Raw genomic sequence first — 24831 nt, 5'->3', positions numbered from 1 at the left:
GGGTCTTTTGTTGTGCATTGGTTACAGGCTCTGTGCACGGCAGGGGATCCGGTGCTGGTTTTTGTGCTCACAGTCTGTGAGGTCTGAGTGGGGCGTGGACAGCACCTGCTATATAAACCCTCTTCTCAGGTTAGGCAGATGCTGCTGAATCTTTGTTGGTTAGTCAGTTCCTGAAAGCTAGCTAGTACTGTGTAAACTTTGTATTTGTTTGTTGCTTACTGCAAATAGGCCTTGGGATTTGGTATTACACTCTGCCAATCCAGACCTAGCAGTAAGACTGGAGTCAGTCGTTTAACCTGCTGGGGTTCTTTTGCTACTCTGTGAACCTAGCAAGTTTGCGGCTGTATTCTCAGACTTGCCTGCCAAAATCCTTTCTCACTGTGCAAGGTGTTCAGGTGTCAGTTTAGTGGCAGTAAGCTGAACCAGTGCACTGCAAGTGAGGACAAGGATTGTGGAGACTCTCCTTGTGTCTATTATTCCATCTCTGACCAAGGAGTTTACTGCCACACCCGTTGGTAACCCTTTAGGGTTTTGCTGTTGCCCTTAGCAACAGCATTTCTGGTTCTCTACGTATTAAATCACTACACCTTGCTTCTTTCCATCTGAGCATTCCTAATATTAGGGAGACACCCAGTTTCTTAGCCTTTGGGCTTCTCTGTTCACTTTGTGTTTATTTTGTTACCCTATCACCTTCTGTGTATGTAATGTCATATTCCCCAGTCTGTCTGCGAGTTCATTTGTTTTGCAGCCCTCACCGTTCAGACACCAGTACATTCCTGCTGGCACTGGTGCGCATAACAGCGGCACAATTCTCACCGAGGACAAGTGTCAGGTTAGGATACTTGTCGCCACATTAACGGTCTAGAGTTAAGGGCCGTTTATAACGGTTTTCTACAAACAAAAAACGGAGAAGAAATGGCAGAAACCAGAAAAAAATTCCACTGGACAATGAAAACATTTACGCGCTCTATCAGATGACCCTAGTACTCCCCAACCCACTATGGCGGTTATTAATAGGTTTTTGGAAGGGTTATCCCTCCCCGCTATTGATTCTGAGATTTGTAATTCCCTTAGCTCTCCCTGGTTGCTAGGAGAGGTTGAAGCAGCCATAGATTATTTTCCCCTGCAAAAAGTGCCTGGCCCAGACGGTTATCCCTCAAATTTTTTCAAAATGTTTAAATCTAACCTTGCCCCGCTTCTGCTAAGGGTTTTTAATGATGCATCTAACGCCACCAGCTTTCCAAAGCAAATTGTTAGAGGCCCGCATTGTTACTATCCCTAAGTCAGGTAAATCACTAACAGCGGTTCAGAACAATCACCCAATAGCATTGCTGAACACTGACATTAAACTATTTGCTAAAATGATAGCGAAAAGATAGTCTCCTCTTTTGCCTAGCCTGATCAGTCATGATCAGGTGGGCTTTGTGCTTGGCAGGCAAGCATCGGACAACACGCGTAGAGTCATAAATATACTTGAATACTGCCAGTTAAAGGGCAAACCTTTATTGCTCCTTTCCTTGGATGCAGAAAAAGCACTCGATAGGCTTCACCGGGATTATTTACATGCTACCTTAGGAAGATTTGGATTTGCAGATAGGATACTTAACTCTATTCTGGCTTTGTACTCCTCGTCGCCTGCTTCGGTTTTCACCAATGGTTGTATTTCTTCTAAGTTCGATATTACTAACGGTACTCGCCAAGGCTGTCCCCTATCACCTTTGATTTTTGCATTGGCTGTTGAGCCTCTGGCTGAGCGAATTAGGTCTTTGGACTCGATTGTTGGATCCGTTATAGGAGAGATGACCCATAAGGTCTGTCTCTTTGCGGATGATATTTTGTTATGCCTTCTAGAGCCTGAATCCTCTCTTCCACACTTACCATCTGTCCTAGATTCTTATGCGAATATATCCTATTATAAGCTGAACACCACAAAGACTGAGGCTCTCCCTCTGAATATCTCTGCCAGCGCTCTTAAGCGCTTGATGGATCAATATAAATATGCATGGCAACTTCGATCACTTAAGTATGTGGGAGTTAATATCTCTAGAGAGGGAGATCTATTAGGATGCAATTATGACCCGCTCTTTCGAGCGTTTGAAATGCTCACTAAAGAATGGGTGATGCATGAAGTGTCATGGGTGGGTCGGATCGCGGCTGCGAAAATGGTTCTTTTACCAAAAATTATGTATCTTTTCCGTACTATCCCCAGGCCTTTCCCTAAAGTTGTCTATAATAAATGTAACCGACTATTATCTAAATATGTTTGGGGGGGAGCGAAACAAAAAATAGCTAGAACCACTTTAACTGCTACGAAGAGTACAGGGGTGGGGGTGGCATATCCTGATTTGTAGATATACCACTCGGCATGTATACTTAGTCAAGCCAGGGACTGGCTCACACAGGGCACTCTTAAACCATGGGTGGCTATAGAGCAGAGTGCTGTGTCTCCGTTTTCTTTACCGGACCTTCTCTGGTTGCCCACTTCCTTAGTTCTCTCCAGAGTTGCTTATTGTAAGGCTGTTCAAACAACGTTGTCCGCTTGGCAATCTGTGATTTCATCTATCTCTACTGTCGCTCTACCCTCCCCACAGTTGTCTCTCCGTACTATAGCCCTTATGATCCCTGACCTGCAATTGTCTACATGGCGGGATCTAGGTTTTTGAACTCTACAGGATGTCATCTTAGACGGTGATCTTGTCCCCTTTTCCCTCCTACAAATGAAATTCCACATACCTAAATGAGACTTTTACAAATACCTCCAACTCCGTTATTGGCTTCATAGCTGCCTTCCCAAACGTCCCTTCCACATAAGTCTCCTTAAAATATTGAAGTCTCTTCTAGCACCCCGCACTAATAGAGGTGGTATCTATGGATGGTACCAGCAACTGATTATGGGATCAAGAAGTGGGGTGCTTTCCTCACAGACTAAATGGGAAAAAGACCTCCCTAATGTTTTTACAGAAGATATTTGGAAGGCCATATTTCATTCCTGTTTTAAGATCTCCAAATGTGTAGACCATTCTGATATGTACTACAAATTGGTTCATACAGTGTTTTTTACACCGGAGCGATTGCATAGGATTTGGCCTGATGTCTCTTCTAGCTGTTGGCGGAATTGCGGGATGGTAGGAGATATTCTACATATCTTCTGGTTGTGTCCAGTGCAGGGCCGTAACTAGGTAGGTGCCGAAGGTGCCTCGCACACAGCGCAGGTTGCACAGGGGCGGAACTGGCCACGGCTCCTATGTCTATTTTGCTGGGCGCCCGTTTTAATTAGCAGTGTGCCCGGCTCCTTCTGATATAAAATGTCCAGAAAGTGTAACCCAGTGGTAGCAGAATGGGAGCTGTACTCGCGCAGTGCTTCAGTCTGGCTCAGCAGAGAGAGCCTGCCAGCTATGCACTAATATTATGGAGGCGCACCGCTGGAACATACCACTCCGGATGGATGAACATACCGGGCTGTGACCATCAGCGCATCTCTACATCCCAGGGAGGACACGCGGGACAAGAGCAGTTTACAGGTATTCTTTTTCATGTGCGCGCTCCCCCCTCCACCGATCGTAAGTGCAAACACCCCCCTAAAACCGCCGCACCCCCCCCTCCTCCTCCACACGCGATCTCCTTTTCATGCGTACACTAATAGCCCCCCTTCCCCCAATCGGAGGTTTCATGTCCAAGAGATATTATTTGTTTGTGGTTTGAAACTCTCATTCAAACAGTAGTGTATGGTTGGAAGCCAACAATGCTGTACAGTACGTAGGTTCTTCCGTCTCAGCAACAATTTCTAGTTAGAGAAAGAGAAACTGTTAGTATACTGATACCTGGAGCAACAAAATAAGGTGAACATAAAAAATATAATTTTTTTTCTTCAAAAAAATATAATTCTATGGTATGTACAGTATATACTGATTTTCAAAGTACAGGTACACTATGGAAATAATGAATGCCTGTGTAAAGAAGGTGTATGATACATTGATTCTGGATGGCTCCACATCCTCTATCTGTCTCACACTATCTCTCCCCATCACCCTCCCCCTTCACTCTCTCTCCTGTCTCCCACTGCCTGTCTCCCTGTCACCCACTTCTCATCGCCTATCTTCTATCACTCTCTCTGTCAGGGCAGGATGTATTAACATACATTGCCGCCCATCGCATCGATGTTGATCGCATATGTACTAACATATGTGATCAACATCGCAATGCAGTGACGGAGGGCCCCCGTGATACCTGTAAGGTGGTGTGCGGGGGGGTCTCCGTCACCTCCCTGGGCTCTCCTTCTCCTCAGCTGCCGGGAACAAGCAGCAGGCTGTTCCCGGCGCCGCCTCCTCCCCCCTACACCCGGAAGGACCTCCGGCTGCGTTGCTAGGGGGAGGAGGAGTTTACCTTCCGGGTCCAGGCTGCCTGGGGGAAGGTATGCCGGGGAGAGGGGGGTCGGCATCTGCGGCGGCCGGCGATAAGAAGCCCATAGGCATCTATAGGGTATCGCCATCAACAGATGGCGATACCCTGGGTGGCATCATCCTCTACGTCACCCACTGCTTCCCCACTGGCGTCAACTAGTGCCTCCCCATGTTACCCATTCCCTGGCGTCACCCACTGTCTCACCCTGGCATCACCCACTGCCTCCCCCTGGTGTCTCCCACTGTCACCCATTCCCTGGCATCAGCAACTGCCTCTCCCTGTCCTGCAGAAAAGCAGTCTGAGGTGAAGAGCTGAGCAGTGCTATGTGTGGGAATAGGGGCATGGAGGTGGCAGAGAGGACTCACTCAGAGGCCAGAGCCTATTTGTGACTGCTGACAGGAGTGGGTGAGGACTGAGGACAAAGGTTGGCATAAGTGGAGTGGGTGAGGAAGCATGACGAAAACCAGGGCATGGTTTGTGGATATGTCATCGCCTTGTGGCCATGTCCCTTGCTGCAAGACCACACCCATTTGTACTGGCACATCAGAGCCATAACTAGCAGTATGCCAGTGGTGCCTGGCACACAGCACAGATGCACTGTGGGCGCAGGACCACTGGCAACACCCGCCTTGTCGTTCCACCGCTGCCCGGCCACCTGCCCGCCATCACTATTCAGCTGCAGTGCATTACCTAGCTACCTCTTCTCACATAGGTAGCCGGGCAGCACTGTAGATCCTAAAATGTCTAGTTACGGCACTGGTCCGGTGATACATCCACTATGGCGGGACATATTGCTTTTTATATCCAACGTATTGGGAGTGATTATATTGGCTGACCCCCTCTTAGCACTCTTCCGCTACTATCCCGGTGAGATGTCTAGTTGTGATAAATACCTTTTAGAACATATTCTAATAGCCTCTAAGGCCTCTGGAAGACTGCCATAATTCCTACTACATTGATGATTGAAAATAAGGTCCATCAACATTTTGTTTTTGAAACGGCGGAATGTAAATATTTTTCACAGGCCTCTTCTATTCACATGAAATGGTATAAGTGGGCTTTGTATAAAGAGAGATCAGGCCAATCCTATATCTATGGTGCTCCTGTTGACCTGCCTGTGTTGAGGTCTCCCAGGTTAGATGTGAATCCTACTCTTTAACAATTGACGATTTTTTCTTGACTTAACTTACTGTATCCTAACTCCGTTGATGTATTATTGTATACCTGATGGGTCCCCTTCCTCCCGTGTCTTTGTGTTTTTCTCATCCCCTTTTTTTGTTTTATTTGTTTGTATTCTGATATTGGTGTAAAACTTCAATAAAAATGTAGTATTTAAAAAAAGAAAAGAAAATGAAGCCGGGACAACTCGCTGAAATGCTAATAAAAAAGACAAAATTTACTGCTTCCTATCTGGATGCATAAGAACATGTGTGAGCAGGCAGTGACGGCTGACACATGCACTGTGAACTAAAAGCCCAGCTTGGGCATCTGCTATGTTCGCCGGAGAGACGGCTTACTGTATGTCCCATTAAAAAATACTGTAGACCAATCAATGATAAACACTAATCACTATGATGCATTGTTTAGCTTCATGATTGAACGGATGTTATTAAAAGAGAAGTTGTATTAAAGGATTTATTTTTCTACAAGGCACACCATTTACTCTTCACTATTTTCTTGTAGGATCATGAAAGATCAAAACAAGAAAGTCGCCAATTTGAAGCACAATCAACATATAGAGAAGAAAAAGAACACCCAACTTACGGATGACACACGCCGCAGGGACGATAATATGCCAGATAACTCCCAGCATCTACAGGTGTGTTCACTGTTTCATGACTATCAGATACATTCATTCAAGCTGCCACTTGATGTTTACTTTTCATGTCCATTTTTACAATCTACTGAGGACAATTTAGTTGTGCTAATGGGGGGAGGAACATTACTACGTAGGGAATATTCCTGGTTTCACAGAGGTTGGATTTCGGAAAGTGTTTGAAAATACAGTGTGAAGGCTGGGAGAGAGTCTGATCAGGCAGAGTAGGGAAATCCATTGGTGGGCTGCAACACAGAAGAAGTTTGGAGTGAGAGGTGACTAGAATTGAGGAGGTTAGATGAAAGTCAAAGACAGATCAAAGAGGGAGTGTGAGCAAGTATTTGGAGACGTATGAAGAGGTGGTGTTGATAGCTGTGTGGCTATTGGATTCTGGAGGATATGGGAAGCCGGTGTAAAGTGGTGTGGCAGATGTGACCGTGAGATAGGAAGATCAGTCTAGGATAGATGTATTAAAGATATGCCAAATAGAAGGTTGCAGTAGTTGAGACGGGAGATGATGAGAGAAAGGTTAAGAGTTTTGGCTGTACCTGGGCTATATCATCCTAACAGCATTTTGCACATAATCAAACCATGAAAATGTGGACAGTATTTTGATCAAGTGGTTTTTAGACCTGTCATTGTTTGTCATTTCAATTATACATGTAGCTCAGCTTCTACTATCATTAAACTATATAAAGGTTGTAGTGATATAGAACTGTGTAATAGGTTCCATATGAAGACGCATTACAGAAAGAGTCTGACATTCATATTATCTCACCATCATTCAGGGTTCTGCAGTATAATAAAAAAGCTGATTATTTTAATTATTGGTCAAGTTGCAAAATCAATAGCAAATTCCATCACTGTAAGTTTGATGATTTATATTAGCTGAAATTATGTTTTCTCTTGAAAAACATTCATGTGCTAGTGTAGAGTTCCTGAAAATTGTAGTTCGGTTCTCAATGATCACAACTGCTACATAGGGGCAGATGTACTAAGCTTTGGAAAGTGATAAAGTACCAACCATTCACCTCCTACTGTAACTGTCATTTTTCATACACAACATGTAACCTTACAGTCCGGAGCCGATTGGCTGGTACTTTATCTCTCTCCACTTGATCACTTTCCAAGGCTTAGTACATCTCCCCCTAGTACCTAAAAAATGTGTTTGTATCAGTTACCATGTTATGAGCAGATCTTTAATATCCCTCAGTTCAGTTGTAAAGTGCAGACAAGTTCATTTTACGGCTGTGATAAGGTTTATAATGTCACTGCATTACATCATAAACAGCTTTTGTGATGTCACCTACTGTGTCTTAATGCTTGCCAAACAAAAATACTCGGTTGTCAGATGTTGGTGGACTGTATATCATCGCTGTGTACAGTATTGCTGTGCCTATGTACTGTAGCCTGGACTTAACATCATATACCTAAGGTAAGCTGATTCTCTGCATCAGAAAATTGTACTTACGGCCAAGCATTTTCAGTATCTAATCAGGGCAGCTTGGATGGTGTAATGGTTAGCATTGAGGTCATGGGTTCGATTCCCACCATGGCCCTAACTGTGCGGAGTTTGTATGTTCTCCCCGTACTTGCGTGGGTTTCCTCCGGGTACTCCTGTTTCTCCCCACAATCCAAACATATACTGGTAGGTTAATTGGCTCCCAACAAAGTTAACCCTAGTGTGTGTACATGTGAAAGGAAATATAGATTGTAAGCTCCACTGGGCAGGTAATAAATAATAAATAAATGATCAGGGAAAGCATGATACAGGTGTATGGTACATTTAAAAAAAAAATATATTTTTTAACCTCCAAAATGCAGGGGGGTTTTGTGACCAGAAGTTTCTTTATATATTTAATTTATTTTACACATTTCATTCTGGTAGACTTGTAACGGTTCTGCTGTACTTGTTATCTCATACGGCATTCAGTCTGGTTTAGTTGGGTCAGTATTCAGTGCAATTTAATTGCAGTCTATTGACCTTTTAACCATTCTTATTCCTTTAGTTCACTGGGAAACCTAAAAATGCTTTCTAACTAATCGGGGATCCACCCACTGACCGTATGCTAGCCTTTGGGCCGTATTCAATTAGCAGAGGTAATTTACCGCAAGGGGAAAAGGGTGACAGCCTCGGGTTTTAAAAACCAGGGCTATTAAATGAGAGCCCCTTTTCATCACACTGTTAATTACTCAATACCGCATGTTAACCCACAGAAAAGTTCCCTGACCTACTGTATGTGTTAACAGGTTTGTGGCACCCGTGATCAGGGCATTTAATAGCCCCGGGGGTACAATTAGCCACTGGTCTCTGTCATAATTATGGTCTCTGTCATAATCCAAGGTCCAGACGGTACCATAATGATATAGATATATGGAATAGTGAGAGTAAGCTTGTGTGTATGTATATATATATATATATATATATATATATATATATATATATATAATTTAGAATATGTCCGGCACTCCCATATGGCAATTACCTTGACCCGGTGCCCTTACTATGTAAACGAATGTAGACAAGCAGAAGTACGGCACTCGGGGCTCAGGATAAGGAAATAAATGAGGCGACCACCATGTCAGCAAACAACAACGTTTCAATCTGTCAAGATTTTCATCAAGTTACAACACATACAGTGAATGTTCTTACCTTATAAAGCATCCCTCCACCAAGTGAACGCTGCTCAGCGCGGGACGAAGTCCAACGTGATGAAACGCGTAGGGTTGTGGCCTAGCGTGAAGGAGCAGACTGTGGTGGTGAGATCGCTCGTGGTACTATCCACATAATAACTGGTGTTAAAACTTGTAAAACTTACGGTGGTTGAAACTGCCGCTTCTGGTACGTGATTTTAAACCATATGTGTGTGAAGAATCCTAAATACATTTTTATGAAACGGATTGATGCACTATGAGGCGCCCTTTCTTATTCTCATTTTAGAAATTACTATCTGCCTTTAGTGGATATTGGCTAAAAGGAGACGCCGATCGCAAAGATATAAGTGCTACCGGGACTTTATTTGAACCATTTGGACATACGTGGTTGGTCTCGGATTTGTATTGCTGAGCTGGGACTTGTGTTTCCACAGACTGGAAAACAGATTGCGCATTGACTGTTCTACCATATATATATATATATATATATATACACTGCTCAAAAAAATAAAGGGAACACTAAAATAACACATCCTATATCTGAATAAATGAAATATTCTTATTAAATACTTTGTTCTTTACATAGTTGAATGTGCTGACAACAAAATCACACAAAAATTATCAATGGAAATCAAATTTATTAACCCATGGAGGTCTGGATTTGGAGTCACCCTCAAAATTAAAGTGGAAAAACACACTACAGGCTGATCCAACTTTGATGTAATGTCCTTAAAACTAGTCAAAATGAGGCTCTAGGATGTGTTATTTTAGTGTTCCCTTTATTTTTTTGAGCAGTGTATATATATATATATATATATAATAGAAGCAGCGTGCGGCGGTACGCAGAGAAATAAATCAATAAAGCAGAGTGGTATACAACGTTTCGGAGCTTTAATGTCCCTCCGTCATCAGGTATATATATAATTTCTGAACCCATTATAATGAATTTTTTATTAAGTTGGTGGCGCAGTGGGTGAAAAAAACTTAATTGGCTGGGCAGTGGGAGAAAATTAATTGGCGGGGCAGTGGGAGACGCTGGGCGTGCGGCTTCCGTCAGCAGCTCAGCTAGAATGGAGACGCTGCCGGGGAGGAGCAGCAATGTTCACATCGTCAACATCGCTCATTGCGGCTCCGTACACACATGCCATGATGAGCGATGTGACAAGTGACATTGCTCACATTGAGCATGCAGCACCTCCAACCTGCAATCAATGAGCGCGGGTGTGCGTATCATTGATTGCTAGGACCATACACACTAGACAATGTGAATGATATATCGTTCACAATCGTCGGTATCGGTCATAATAATCATCTAGTGTGTATGGCTCTTTATTCTCTCTGTAAATGTTACATCTGCCACACCTGCAGTGCACATGGTTTTGCCCAACTGCTAACAAATTTGCTGCTACGATCAGGTCTGAATTACCCCCTTAGTACGATGGGGGGATAGATGAGACCGAAGGAGCCCGTGCACTTAAATCAAACTTTAGTATGTGTGTGCTGGCTCCTCCCCTCTATGCCCCCTCTCACAAGCCAGTTTAGAAAAAATTGCCCCCAGAGCCGGTCACTTCTGGAGGGCTCCAGAGTTTTCTTTCAGGTCTTTTATTTTAGTTTATTTTTTTACAGTCAGATAGTGTGGCACACTGGGGGTCATTCCGAGTTGATCGCCAGCTGCCGTTGTTAGCAGCGCAGCGATCAGGCTAAAAATCGGCATTTCTGTGCATGCGTATGCACCTCAATGCGCAGGCGCGTCGAAGGGGTACAATGAGCATCGTGGGTTTGCACAGAGTGTAACGAACATTCCTGTCGCACGGCCGAATGCAGGAAGATTGACATGAAGTGGGCGTTTCTGGGGGGTAACTGACCGTTTTCAGGGAGTGTTTAGAAAAACGCAGGCGTGGCAGAAAAAACGCAGATGTGGCTGGGTGTTCACTGGGCGGGTGTGTAACGTCAAAAGCCGTCCCTCTGTCGTTAGAATCAACGCACACAAAGAGTAACTACAGGGCTGGTCTTGTTTTGCACAAAACTATTTTGCAGGCGCTCTGCTGCACAGCTACGATCAACTCGGAATGACCCCCTAGATTTGCAACGGTCTGTAAGTGCTTTGGCCACTAGCCAGATTCCACCTGCCCAGACCATCAAGCAGCACCGCAGAAGCGGATGCTAGCGCAGCTCCTCGGATATGACCCCGAAGAGGCGTTAGCTGTGGTTGAAGGGGAGGAGGGTGAGCTACTGTATCTGAGGTTGAAGGGGATTTATCTGAGGTTGAAAGGGAGGAGGGTGACTCGGGGGATAATACCCCAGCCCAGGGTGTGTAATCTTTAATTTACGCTATAAGAGTGGTGCTGCAGACACCTGATGCAGAGGTTCAGACAGCTCCTGTTTTTTTTGCCAGACCTCAGAAATTACTGGTTACATTTCCTGTGTCGGTAGAACTGAACACTGTGTTCAGGAATATTTGGGAGCGAACCTGAAAAAAAATTACAGGTGTCTAAAAGACTTACAGCTAATTTTCCCTTTCCCGTAGAAGACAGGAAGGTATGAGAACAACCCCCCCCCCCCTGCTGTGGATGCTTCAGTGTTGCGTCTCTCTAAGAAGATGGTGTTGCCAGTTCCGGGCGCATCTTCTTTGAAGAACCCAGCGGATCCGAAGATTGATAATACATTAAAATCCATGTATATAGCTGCAGGGGTATCACAGTGCACGGTTATAGTGGGTTGCTGGATCACAAAAGCCATGGAGAATGTGGCTGTGATCTTGCTTCTGGTTTACAGGAGAACAGAGACCAGACGGAACTTCTCAGGTTAACGTATCACATACAGGACTCTGCGGGGTTCTTGTTTGAGACCTTTAAGGAAATTGGTATCCTGAATGCACGTCTGACAACTATGGCCCTCATTCCGAGTTGATCGCTCGCTAGCTGCTTTTAGCAGCAGTGCAGACGCTAGGCCACCGCCCTCAGGGAGTGTATCTTAGCTTAGCAGAAGTGCGAACGAAAGGTTAGCAGTTCTGCTACTAAAAAATTTCATGCAGTTTCAGAGTGGCTTGATACTTACTCCTAGCTTGTGATGACTGCAGTCTGTTTAGTTCCTGGTTTGACGTCACAAACACTCCCTGCGTTTGGCCAGCCACTCCCCCGTTTCTCCAGCCACTCCTGCGTTTTTACCTGGCACGCCTGCATTTTTTAACACACTCCCTGAAAACGCTGAGTTGCCGCCCAGAAACACCCATCAAACAACGAACACTCAAGCGACTGAAAAGCGTCGCTCGAGCTTGTGTAAAACGACAAAGTTTTGTGTGAAAGTACTTAGCGCATGCGTGCTGCATACCATGCGCATGCGCAGAAATGCCGATTTTTAGCCTGATCGCTACGCTGCGAAAATCAGCAGCGAGCAATCAACTCGGAATGAGGGCCCATGTCAGTTTTGGCAAGGAGGACTTTGTGGCTGCGTTAGTAGACAGCAGATGCCGATTGAAAAAAAGGAGTGGAAGGCTTGCCTTTCGGAGGCGAAACCTTATTTGGCGAAGAGTTAAGTAAATGGATTACTCAGGCTACTGCGGGTAAATCCAATTATTTGCCATCTGCAGCTCTGCCGGCTAGAATGACATATCCAGGCCCTTCCCTGCAGTCCTTTGGGACTGCCAGATTTCGGAGCAGGGCAAGAGGTGCCTCTAATGCAGCAAGAGGTACCAGAGGTAAAAGCTGTATGTCAGCTGTTGCAGGAAGCCAGTATCAGAGTGGATCCTCCTCTCCCTCTAAGCCTTCAGCATGACACCAGATCCCAGGAACAGGAGGAACTCCTGGTTGGGGCCCGGTTAAGTTTCTTCAGCCACGTCTGTGAAGTTTCCTGCCGGGATGCCTGGGTAAAAAACATTATTTCCCAGGGATGCAGACTGGAGTTCGAGTTTCCTCGTCCTCAAAAATTTTTCAAGTCAAACTTGCCAGTTTCTCCAGACATGCAATTAACTTTAAGTTTGGCAATAGACAGAATGGTACAGACTCGGGTCATAGTCCCTGTCCCTCCTCATTCACAAGCAAAGGGTTATTATTCAAACCTGTTTGTGGTACAGAAACCGGACAGTTCGGTCAGGCCTATCTTGAATATCAAGTTCCTGAATCCATATCTGAAGGTCTTCAAATTCAAGATGGAATCCTTGTGAGATCGGTCGTCGCATGATTGGAAAAAGATCAGTATCCAGTGTCATTGGACATCAAGGATGCCTATCTCCATATCCCAATTTGGCCGCCTCATCAGGCTTACCTGCGGTTTGCCCTGCTGGAGGAGCATTACCAGGTCCAGGCCTTGCCCTTTGGATTCTCAACGCACTGAGAGTGTTTACAAAGGTAATGGCTGAGATGATGGTGCAACTCAGACTACAGGGAGTAGACATTGTCCCATATCTGGAAGATTTTCTGATAAAAGCCCAGTCCAAGGATCAGCTGTTGCACAGTATCAGTGTCACGAGGAGCTTAATGACACGTCATGGTTGGATTCTGAATTTGCATAAGTCAAGTTTGGAACAAACTCGGAGACTCCAGTTCCTGGGGATGATTCTCGACACAGTGTTGCAAAAGGTATTTCTTCTTCTGGAAAAGGCTATAGCAATCCAGACGATAATGCGGCTGATTCTGAAGTCCCAACGGGTATCAGTCCATCTCTGTATCCGCCTGCTGGGGAAGATGGTGGCTTCTTATGAAACAGTTCAGTACAGCAGGTTTCATGTGAGAACCTTCCAGCTGGACCTTCTCAGCAAGTGATCAGGATCACACCTTCATATGCACCAGGTGATCTGCCTCTCGCCTCAAACAAGAGTATCACTCCTGTGATGGTTACAGACCTCTCACTTAGTGGAAGGTCGGTCCTTTGCAATGTATTCTTGGATACTACTGACGACGGACATCAGCCTCAGGGGCTGTGGGGCAGTGATGAAGGGAGCTTCCAGGGAAGATGGTCCAGTCTGGAACCAACTGTTCCCATAAACATTCTGGAACTCTGAACGATATGCACTGCTCTCATTCAGGGCTCGCATCTGCTACGGAACCAAGCCATACAGGTTCAGTCGGACAACGCAATTGCTGCTGCGTACATAAACCGCCATGGTGGAACAAAAAGCTGAGCGGCGATGAGAGAAGTCACAAAGACTCTTCTCTGGGCCAAAAAGCATGCAAGAGCCATATCCGCCATCTTCATACCAGGAGTGAACATTTGGGAATCAGACTTCCTCAGCAGACACGACCTCCACCCAGGGGAGTGGAGTCTTTATCTGCAGGTCTTCCAGCAGATAATACGTTGGTGGGGTTGTCAACTGATGGATTTGATGGCGTCCAGGCACAACAAGAAGCTTCCAAAATATTGTTCCATAACTCAAGATTCACAGGCAGTGGCAGTAGGTGCCTTGACGTCGAGCTGGAATTACCAGTTGGTGTACCTGTTCCCTCCGTGTCCGTTACTATCAAGAGTTCTCAGAAGGGTGAAGCAGGAAGGGGTTCCGGCAATCCTGAATGCTCTGGACTGGCATCGCAGGGCCTGGTACGCGGATATCCTGTCCCTGTTGGAGGAGGCCCTTGGCCATTGCTGCTCCGAGAAGATCATCTTCAACAAGGCCCCTTCGTCTATCCAGATTTACGGTGGCTGCGTTTAATGGCATGGAAGTTGAGATGGAGATCTTAGCTCGAAAGGGAATTCCCGATGTGGTCATTCCTACTATGATTCAGGCCAGGAAGGCGGTCATATCTCGACATTATCATTGGATATGGAAGAGATATGTTTCGTGGTATGAAGGAGGAAAGTTGTTTCCTGCTAAGTTTACGCTAGGACTCCTTTTCAGGTTTCTACAGGCGGGAGTGGACATGGGCCTACGGTTGGGCTCGCTGAAGGTTCAGATTTCAGTTTTGTTGATCTTTTTTCAGAAGCTTCCAGAAGTTCAGATGTTTCTGAAAGGTGTATTGCACATCCAGCCACCGTTTGTTCTGCCTACAGCTCCGTGGGATCTGAATGTGGTCCTGGATTTTTTACAATCTTCTTGGTTTGAGCCATTGCAGAATGTGGAACAGAAGTTTTTGCCGTGGAAGACAGTTTTATTGTTGGCTTTAGCGTCGGCCAGAAGAGTCTCGGAATTAGGGGCTTTGTCATTCTAAAGTCCCTATCTGGTGTTTCACAAGGACAGAGCTGAGCTACACACTCATCAGACATTTCTGCTTAAGGTGGTCTCCGTCTTTCATATTATTGAACCAATTGTGGTTCCTGTCCTGTCTAAAGACTCGCCTACTTTAAAGTCATTGGTTGTTGTCCGAGCTTTGAAGATTTACATCAAGAGAACTGCTCGGTTCCAAAAGTGGGATTCTCTATTCGTATTGTACGATGTGAGCAAGATTGGATGCCCTGCTTCCAAACAGACTATTGCTCATTGGATCAAACTCACTATTCAACAGGCTTATTCCTCGGCTCAATTGCCTAGGCCTCAAGCTATTTCTGCCCACTCTTACTGGGTGGCTGCGCGGGGTGTCTCAGCATTGCAATTCTGCCGTGCCGCTACTTGGTCAGGTTCAAACACTTTTGTGAAGTTCTACAGGTTTGATACCCTAGCAACAGAGAATACTCAATTTGGTTGTTCACTACTGCAGGGGTCTCAGCACAATCCCACGCGTTCTGGGAGCTTTGGGACGTCCCCATCTAAGGGTACTAAGGGCCTAATTCATACCTGATCGTAGATGTGCTAAATTTAGCACATCTACGATCAGTCACACAGACATGCGGGGGGGACACCTAGCACAGGGCTAGTCTGCCCCGCATGTCAGACCCAACCCCCCCGCACAAGTTCAAAAGCATCGCACAGCGGCGATGCTTTTGTACTTGAAGAGTAGCTCCCTACCATTGCAGCTCCTGCGTGTTGGCAGGTCACAGCGGCTGCGTGTCGTGTCACGCCGAGGCCCGCCCACCGCACGGTCCTAGCACGTCTGCATTGCCCAGGCCGTGCCCCTAAAACGGCGGCCAAACGCTGCCGGCCCGCCCCCTCCCGCCCACAAACGCCTCTGCCTGTCAATCAGGCAGAGGCGATCACAGGGCTAGGACGGCCATTGGCTGTCTGGCATGCGTCAGCGCACAGTGCGGCTCCGGCGCATGCGCAGTTCAGACCTGATCGGCTGCTGTGCGAAAATGTGCACAGCACCAATCAGGTCTGAATTAGGACCTAAGTTCCTTCCCCAGTATCCCCTATGGATGTATGAGAAAATAGGATTTTAATTGCCTACCGGTAAATCCTTTTCTCGTAGTCCATAGAGGATACTGGGCGCCCACCTCTGTGCTTCGTAAGGTTTTTCCTGCATTGTTGTTTGTTTCTGTATGAAACTTGTTTGGATCAGCTTGCTGTCCTCATACTATGTTCAGCTTTGGCTATTCTGTTTGGTGTGTGTTGGTTGTTGGTCATTCCAGTTTTGAGTTATGATTGTTTACTTTGTATATTTTCCTCCTCTCAAAGTATGTTCCATCTCCTTCGGGCACAGTTTTTTCTTAACTGGCTTGTGGGAGGAGGCATAGAGGGGAGGAGCCAGCACACACATACTAAAGTTTGATTTATGTGCACCGGCTCCTTCGGACCCATCTATACCCCCTGTGATGGCCAACATAATTTGGACATCACAGTGGACTTCACAGTCAGTGGTGGGTTTTCTGTGATGTCCACTGTGACCGCAAAGGGGAAGAACAATCATTATACCTTAGAAATTTGAAGAAGTACATTTTAATATATTATGTTGGACTTTCAATTGTGTATTTATATTATCATACGAAGACCAAAGAGAGGGCTACTAACATTGTGACCGTGAATGGAGCACCTTACCGCTATTGTTTATATATATATATATATATATATAAAAGGGGCTACACCAAACACGTTATTGAGTGTTGTCTTACGAGAGCCAGCCGAACCATGAAGACATCTGAGAATAAAGTTAAAGAGAGTGTTAAAGCTAAATATTTATACTATATTACACACTATAACAGGTTAAGAGACTCAGTACGCTATTGGAGTATGTGGTACCGTAAAGGTACGCACTCAGCGTAGCGGACGCTTAGCCGTGGACGAGACGCACGAGCGGCACGTTCGCTCACGGCTTAATGCGTAGAGGCAAGCACGCTATAGGCTGCCGATTACCGTAATGATACGCTATCAGCGTAGCGGACGCTCGAGACCACGAGGAGATCACAAGCGGCGCTGACGCTCACAGAGTTAAACCTTTGTAACAATATCATAAACAATGGCCCTCATTCCGAGTTGATCGGTCGCAAGGCGAATTTAGCAGAGTTACACACGCTAAGCCGCCGCCTACTGGGAGTGAATCTTAGCTTCTTAAAATTGCGACCGATGTATTCGCAATAATGCGATTACTAACTACTTAGCAGTTTCAGAGTAGCTCCAGACTTACTCTGCCTGTGCGATCATTTCAGTGCTTGTCGTTCCTGGTTGACGTCACAAACACACCCAGCGTTCGCCCAGGCACTCCCACCGTTTCTCCGGCCACTCCTGCGTTTTTTCCGGAAACGGTAGCGTTTTCAGCCACACGCCCCTGAAACGCCGTGTTTCCGCCCAGTAACACCCATTTCGTGTCAATCACATTACGATCGCCGGAGCGAAGAAAAAGCCGTGAGTAAAAATACTTTCTTCATAGTAAAGTTACTTGGCGCAGTCGCAGTGCGAACATTGCGCATGCGTACTAAGCGGATTTTCACTGCGATGCGATGAAAAATACCGAGCGAACAACTCGGAATGAGGGCCAATGTACTTATTTGTAAACCTTTGTGCAGTGATAAGGTGTAAATGCAACACAGTGTAACCTTGTTAGTTTAAAAGCTGTATGAGCGACTCTTACGCTCTGAGAACCCTTTAGCATTATAATAAACACTCAAATACCGGTCTAAGGGTCTAACACCTTTTAAGGGAGAGAATGAACGTTCAATCGCAAAAGAATACACAATACAAGTTATACACTACCAAACTAACATAAAATACCTAACCGAGTTACTACACGTTAAAATACAATGAAGACACAATTACATTTTAGGGGGAAGGAGAGAGAGAATGGCTTACAACAAAATAGGAGATAAAGATGGTTGCAGAGAACTTACGCACAAGGGGAAACAATCGCATGCGCCTTCCTGGATATCCAGCTCCCGATTATCAGTGATGAGAACCGTTGAAAAGAGTAGAGAGCTGGCCCAGGTCGGCTTGTCTTTATATACACTTACACACAGTACAGTACAATGGTCCCTACATTCTTATTGTTCATTGGACACAGGAATCCGTCTCCGCATTAAAACAAAAGGTCATAGGTTGGTTCATACAGGTGGGCTGTGACTATTTCAAACTGCTCAAGTGGGAGGGAAACTCAGGTTTCCCGCCGCATGGGTAATAAACTGCAAATATAGTAAATGTCCATAAACTTCTTATAGTCATAACTATACGCACGAGCGAGTAATCCGCTTCAAACCAACACCGGAATATTGCTAATTATATTCTCTTCCGATGGATACTAAACACCACTGTGTAACCCCTGTCTGACCCTTCGTATCAAACAAAGAGGAATCTCTTTGTCCCCGAACATGCTACATTAACTAAACTTTCAGATTCTATCAAAGGGACCATAATCTACAAAATACATTATATGACTAAAATATGTAACGATCGAGTCGCCCGCTAGACGCACACAAACTCTACCGTAAATGCACATACCGTGCACCTGCGAGTGCACGCGACTGCGAGTATATGCACGCACGGGAGGGCTCATGCACGTGCAGCGGGCACACGCATGAGGTGCATATATGGCAATGTGCAGCGTGATATTTTTCTGACTTTGACAGTCCACCCTTTGGCAGTCACCAATAACTGCCACTTCCTAAAACAGTTCAAAAAGAGAAAAATATATGTCATGTATAATACATTTCTATGATTGGGTAGGGGAGAAGAGAAGAAGGTGGGAAACCGTTATGACCTAGTGAGATAGCAGAAGCATGTATGTATGAGTCCAGGTTTGAGGGGTCATGTATCATCGTGCCGAACGTGTTTTAAATCAAGCTTCGAGGTATTGCGAAGTATACATTTGAATTCCTTCTTATCCCGTGGTACGGGTCTGTGGATGGGCTGTCAAACTTTACCGAGCTCTTTTCGGCTTTTGGCTGCAACAAAATGGGGGAGCACATTTTAGTTGATGATACATGAATGGGGGGATATGTGAGTGCTGATATCTGTGCCTATATTCCCTATCGACTATGTGTGTCATTACCTGAAGGTTGTAGAGATGAAGATAAGAAGCAATTATGGTAAATGCAGTCGTAAACTATGTGAGTTTAATGTACATTTGCCGATTAAGGTCTTGTCTGATGTCTTCTCTTGATGTACATGTTGACTGTAGTCTTTGTGGGCTTTTGCCAAAATGCGAGCAAAAAGCTTTCTCAATGTCCATAGACTTACAAAAGTGTTGGGCTATCGTAAAATTTTAAAATTGCTAGGGATATTGGGGGTCTATGGCATTGTCCATCAATTGTCTGTGTAAAAGGTTGTCAAATTCTTCTTCCAAGCGGATGTCTTTGTACCTTGGAGAAAAACAAAGGAGAAACGGGTGAAAGAAACGGACCGTGGAATCACATTTTCATCACAACATTGTCTCAATGGTTGGGTCGTAAATCAAATCAGTCGTTGTTATTACAGTATCTTCACTTCTTAAACTCATCACTCGGGCATTACGTTTATACTTCGTTAAAACCCGAACGCATCTAAATATCAGACCGACCAATATGATGACACCCAGAATACACAAAAGAAATTTCCCTACATCCATGATAATACCTTGGGTCCATTCTCCTAAACCAGAGAACCAATTTCGTGGGTTCAACCATGTCACCCAACCGGTCAGCTCATTACCCACAGCGGCAAGGGTGAGATTGTGTTTCCTTCGGAACTCCCATTTTAATTGCAGAATGTCGTCCATCTTTTGGTCTATGACCTCGACCGGGTCCTCTGTGCTGTTTGTAATATACGTGCAGCACTTTATTCCATACTGAGTCGCTAGGGTAACACAATACCCGCCTGTCACAGCTGTGAGATAATTGAGAATCATCCTATGCTGAACCAGTTCTGTTTTGTAGGCTTGTAACTCTCTCCCAGTATACCTGAATGTGTCATCATACATTTCAGTGATATTGTCTAATAAATTTGCAAGCGCAGATATATATTTATAATTTATCACTTCTCTGGCGGTACGAGTGATATCTAACGCGATTAGGAATTGAATCCCGGTGGATTCATGGATCAGGTCAGAGGCCGGATGCTCTGTTCTTTCTATCAGGTGCCGTTTAATGATGTGCTCGTAATGAGTGTGAGTATAAGGAGCTTGGGCACTGCGGTGAATATCTTTCATTTTAGTGTGGGGTACAGTCATTACCTCAGGCAGTACTTTTCCAATATAACACAACCCTTCTGAGTTTGGGGCAAGCCACTTATACGCCTTCCTCCCGCATATGAAATATGTATCATCGGGGAGAACATATGGGACGGAGTAGGACATTACCATATTACAAATTTTCCATATGAAATCTCCTAACCCTAATTCTCCCATCTGTTTAGTACACGTATCTGTTTGTACGATATGTGCACAGTATCCTGGTGATACTTCTCCAACTCTCATGATCCTACTTCCTAGGGTATACCTATATCGGAAATATTTTCCACTACCGGCTATGTGGCGTATAAGTTCTGTATCTGTAGGCATTCTATCGGCTCTGTATGAAAAGGTCATTGTTTGGTTATTCCATGACACTTCCCAATTTCCCGGCTTTCGGGGATTGGAAATGTTAAAACATACTAGGGATCTATCCACATGATATTGGTGGAGCTTCAAACTAGGAGGACTGGAGATATTAAACCTCCTGTCCACCGGCCTCCCACCACTTAGCTCAAGTACCTCCCCTATAGTTAAAGGGAATGGCACTAATCCTGATTTGCTATGGCCTTGAGGTACTTGAGAGCATACCCAACAATCTGTCTGATTTAACACTTTACCCACTAAGGAGTGATAGTCACTCAATGGATGCCGGTCCATGTGGATATTAAAACTGGACTGACATTTCTTTATGCACCCATCCTCAACTAAGTTATCACAATGCCTACAGATGCAATTTTCTTTAGCTAACAATCCTTTACAATGTTTACAAATAACATGGCTGCTAGATCGTTTTCCGGTACTCGCCTTTGCTCGGTGATTGTGTTGTTATTGGAAATTTACACCACCGTCTCTGTCATCAGAACCTTTCTGGATCCTTTCTCGACCTCACTGGTACTCTCACCGAAACGGACTGCTCTGGTCAACATCATGGTCAACAGGAAAATCCATATCACAGTCTCTTGGGGCAAGTCCATCTTACAGGAGGAGAAAAGGAGAAATTTGTAATGGGGGTACAGAAAAACAGTTTGAGGGGGAAAGAAACTTGTTACGATAATTAGTTCTCTAGTTTTGTTGTTCTTCTTGTTCTGCTGTCATCTCAAAGATGCTGTCTCTCAGTCTTCTAATCATTCTGGTGATACAATATTTCTTCTAGCTCAGCACTCTTTCTGTAAGGAGAATAAATCTTGCATTACCATTTGTCCAACTAATGTGTGACATACCATCTGTAACGTTATGAGACCATGAGAAAGAAGAGAGAGAGAGAGAAAAGAAAACAACAAGAGAGAGAGAACCGTTCATATATATATATGCGTCACATAAATCAACAATAAACAACAACAGGAAGAAAAACATTTTTCAAAAATTTTTTTTTCAGGAGAGAAGAGAAAAAAAAAAAAAACATTTTTCAGATCTTCCGTTCACCATCAGGCTGTCACATCTACATGTCCAATGGTATCTCTGCATAGTCTCTCCCACCAGTATTTCCATACTCCACCCTTTGTATCTGGCCAGGATACATCGATGCTGGTAGGTCATACTGGGGTTTGGTAGACTTCTGAAAAGGTCAGGTAGTCAGGTGATGTTGGAGCTGTTGTGGTGAACGTCAGAGATGGGGAAAAAGAAACATTTCACAGATACTTAACAAATTTTACCCCAGTCATTCCTGTGTCTTCAGGGAATGACCTCCCAATTTATTAACAATAACCTCAGGCTTACCATCAGTCCTAATGATCACCTTTCCTGACTACATATCATGGGTGTGGCCCAAAATTCTTCCTATGTGATCCCTGATTATAATTTGGTGTGTCATAACTTTGCTCATGTTCTTGTCTAGGGGGTCTGACTTTATGTGGGCTGTTACAGTTACTGGCATAATGCCCTTCTCTTTTACAAAGATAACAAGCCCTGGGCTTCCTCCAAGTGCCAGTGACCTGAGGTCTTGGTTGATTTGATGCCTCCTCAAACGCTTGGATGCTCATCACCATCAACCGCTTTCCCTGTACTTCCCTGACTCCTTGGATACCATGGTTATGTTGTTGTCTAGGGGGTTGATATACCTTCGGTAAATTTCTTGATCTACAATCTCTTGCATAATGGCCTTCCTTCTGGCAATGATAACACCTTATCACCTTGGACTTACCCACAGGGATCTGAGGCTCCTTACGTCTCTGTGTTTCCCTGTGCTTGTTGATGTTTTGCTCATGCCCAACAGCGGACTTTCTTAGTGCAGCCACCGAGATATTTCTCCAGTTTGGGTTGGTGGTCTGTACCCTTGTTCTCAACACCTCCTTTAAACCATTCATTAATAACTTAACCGCTACTTCTTTATGCTGTGCATTTATTTTGATGTCTGTGATCCCAGTGTCTCTAGCCATTACTTGCAGTGCTCGATTGAAATAATTAGAAATACTTTCCCCTTCGTTTTGTCTTATGGAGAAGATTTCTTTCCACTCGACAACGGCCGGGAAATATACTGCTAACTGTTGGTTGATCTGCTTAATACATTCCTGATTGTGTTCCTCCGTACGAAGTACTTCTGTGTCTAATTTACAATCAGCAATAAATTTCGCAGGGTCAACGCTGGAGGGCAAACATGCCCTCAGCACTGTCCGCCAATCTTTGTTGGTGGGTTCTGTGGAGTTTCCTAGTTCTTTGATAAACCTCTGACATGCAACTAAATCTTCCCTGGGATCAGGGAATTCAGACATAATTGATCTCAATTCTGTCCGAGACCAGGGACGGCGCATTGCACTGTCCCTGACGGGAATGATTCCCTGAGCGTCAGTCTCCCCATTGGGGACTGTGATCACCCTGACAGGGCTAAGTTCAATTACATCATCTTGTGTTGGTCTTACAATATGGGGTACATTTGTTTGTGCGTGATATATAACACCATACGTACCTGTGGACACGACCTCACCTGACCCTCCGTTAGGGGGTTTGATTACTGTCTTTACCGATTTGGTCGCGTCCACCTGGATGTCTGGTAGGATGGCTACTGGAAAAGGTGCCGACATCGTGCTGGGCTCACTTTCTTGCTTGTAGTCCTGAGGGAAGTTTGACATGGGGTGCGACTTGCACAGGTTAATATTTGTAATTTTTACACTTTCATTTTTATAAACATTATTACATTTGTTACTTTCATTCTTAATACAGTTACTAAGTGCATTTTTATCGTACACCATTGCGCCATTCTCTGCAACCATAATCCTCTCCATTGCCATGTCTCTCTTCCCAAGGTGAGAGTCAGCTGTATGAGCTAATTCTCCTTGTATTTCACTTTCCCGTTGCCATAACTGTAAACAATCATTTTGTCTAATCCTCTGCTTGGCAGATTTTATTAGACCTATCCTTTTTCGTAGGTTCTGTAATACATCAGGGTTCAGACTGCCTACCCGGGGAGACTGTTCCCCATCATCCTCTGTCATTCGTTCCCATTCTTTGAATACCTGATACCTTGCGGACCCTTTGGGCCAGCAACTACCAACGTGAACCCTTGTTGGACGTCCCTTCTTTGAACAACTGGCCCCCATCGTTTGTAGATATTGCTGTCTTAGCTAATTCTCACAAACAGACCTGATTGCCCGTGGTAAGGCGACGGTGAAAGTTCAACTAGTGCCTTCACTCACTCTGCGCCCCAATTGGCCTATCCAATCCGTGGGATCTTTTGTAACCTCTATTTACTGGGGCGCGTGGGAGTATGCGATCCCTCCCCAGTAAGTATTGGTTGTTGGAGATTTCCTTAGTGAACAGCGAAACTCCCTTAAAATAACAAAAACCTACACAAATCACGTTAGAATGTACAAATAGCGTTTATGATCCCACAATAAATTTTTAATGGGTATCAAGGTAACAAACTAATGCACACAATTACGTGCGGTCCAGTCGCACAGCGCATAAATAACTAAATATTTATACGCTTTACGACGAATGGAATCGGTTGTTTAGGCTGCGAAACCTTCAGCCGGAGCTTTAACTTGACTATATGGGTGCTACGCCAAACCCCTCGGGCTGCGCTTAAATACCTCGCAGTCCTTTTGTCTGCGGAAACTACTTGCTCCTTTTACCTTCTACAATGTTAACGCGGGCAAGCCAGTCCACGCCACCAAGTGTCCACTCACCTGATGTGGTCTCCGACGGGATCCCGATTTGTGGGTTCACAAAAATAATACTTTAAGTTCCACACTCACTCCTACTCACTCATATGCATACTGATCTTTCTGTACAGAAATTCCTTTCATACAGGCAGGAGTCCAATCCCTGGGTTTTGCAGTAGAAAAAGGTTCTCTTTTAACTAATATTTTTTTTTGGAAAAACTGAACAACCGTGTGCTATTATCAGGTGGCTGTACTATACCGCCCACCCTAAACAAGGTTATTGTGTGATTTGAGTCTCAGTGGGCGTATCCATACGCTCCGTTGCGTAAAACACGCCGCGTGCGTATGCCTTTGCGTCACGTATGTGATCTCGCACGTTGTCCGAGACACGTATGCACAAAATGCAGATATGCCCACAGCGACA

The 24831-nt window shown here is 44.8% G+C and overlaps 1 protein-coding gene across 13 annotated transcripts in view; it reads left to right on the top strand.

The window, feature by feature from the left end:
- Nucleotides 1–24831, top strand: part of ERC2 (ELKS/RAB6-interacting/CAST family member 2) — a 2157515-nt gene that overhangs the window by 1049753 nt on the left and 1082931 nt on the right. For all 13 annotated transcript variants that reach the window (XR_010186954.1, XR_010186951.1, XR_010186955.1 and 10 more), the window contains one exon: nt 6085–6220. Coding sequence is in view for 3 of the 13 variants with exons in the window: in XM_063940841.1 (XP_063796911.1) it covers nt 6085–6220 (136 nt within the window). In the remaining 10 variants the exon portion in view is untranslated. The remainder of the gene's footprint in view (nt 1–6084; nt 6221–24831) is intronic.

This window comes from Pseudophryne corroboree, chromosome 9 (genome assembly GCF_028390025.1).
Source record: "Pseudophryne corroboree isolate aPseCor3 chromosome 9, aPseCor3.hap2, whole genome shotgun sequence".
Taxonomy (NCBI): domain Eukaryota; kingdom Metazoa; phylum Chordata; class Amphibia; order Anura; family Myobatrachidae; genus Pseudophryne; species Pseudophryne corroboree.
The sequence above is the reverse complement of the archived record's forward strand: the minus strand, read 5'-3'. Positions and strand labels throughout refer to the sequence as shown.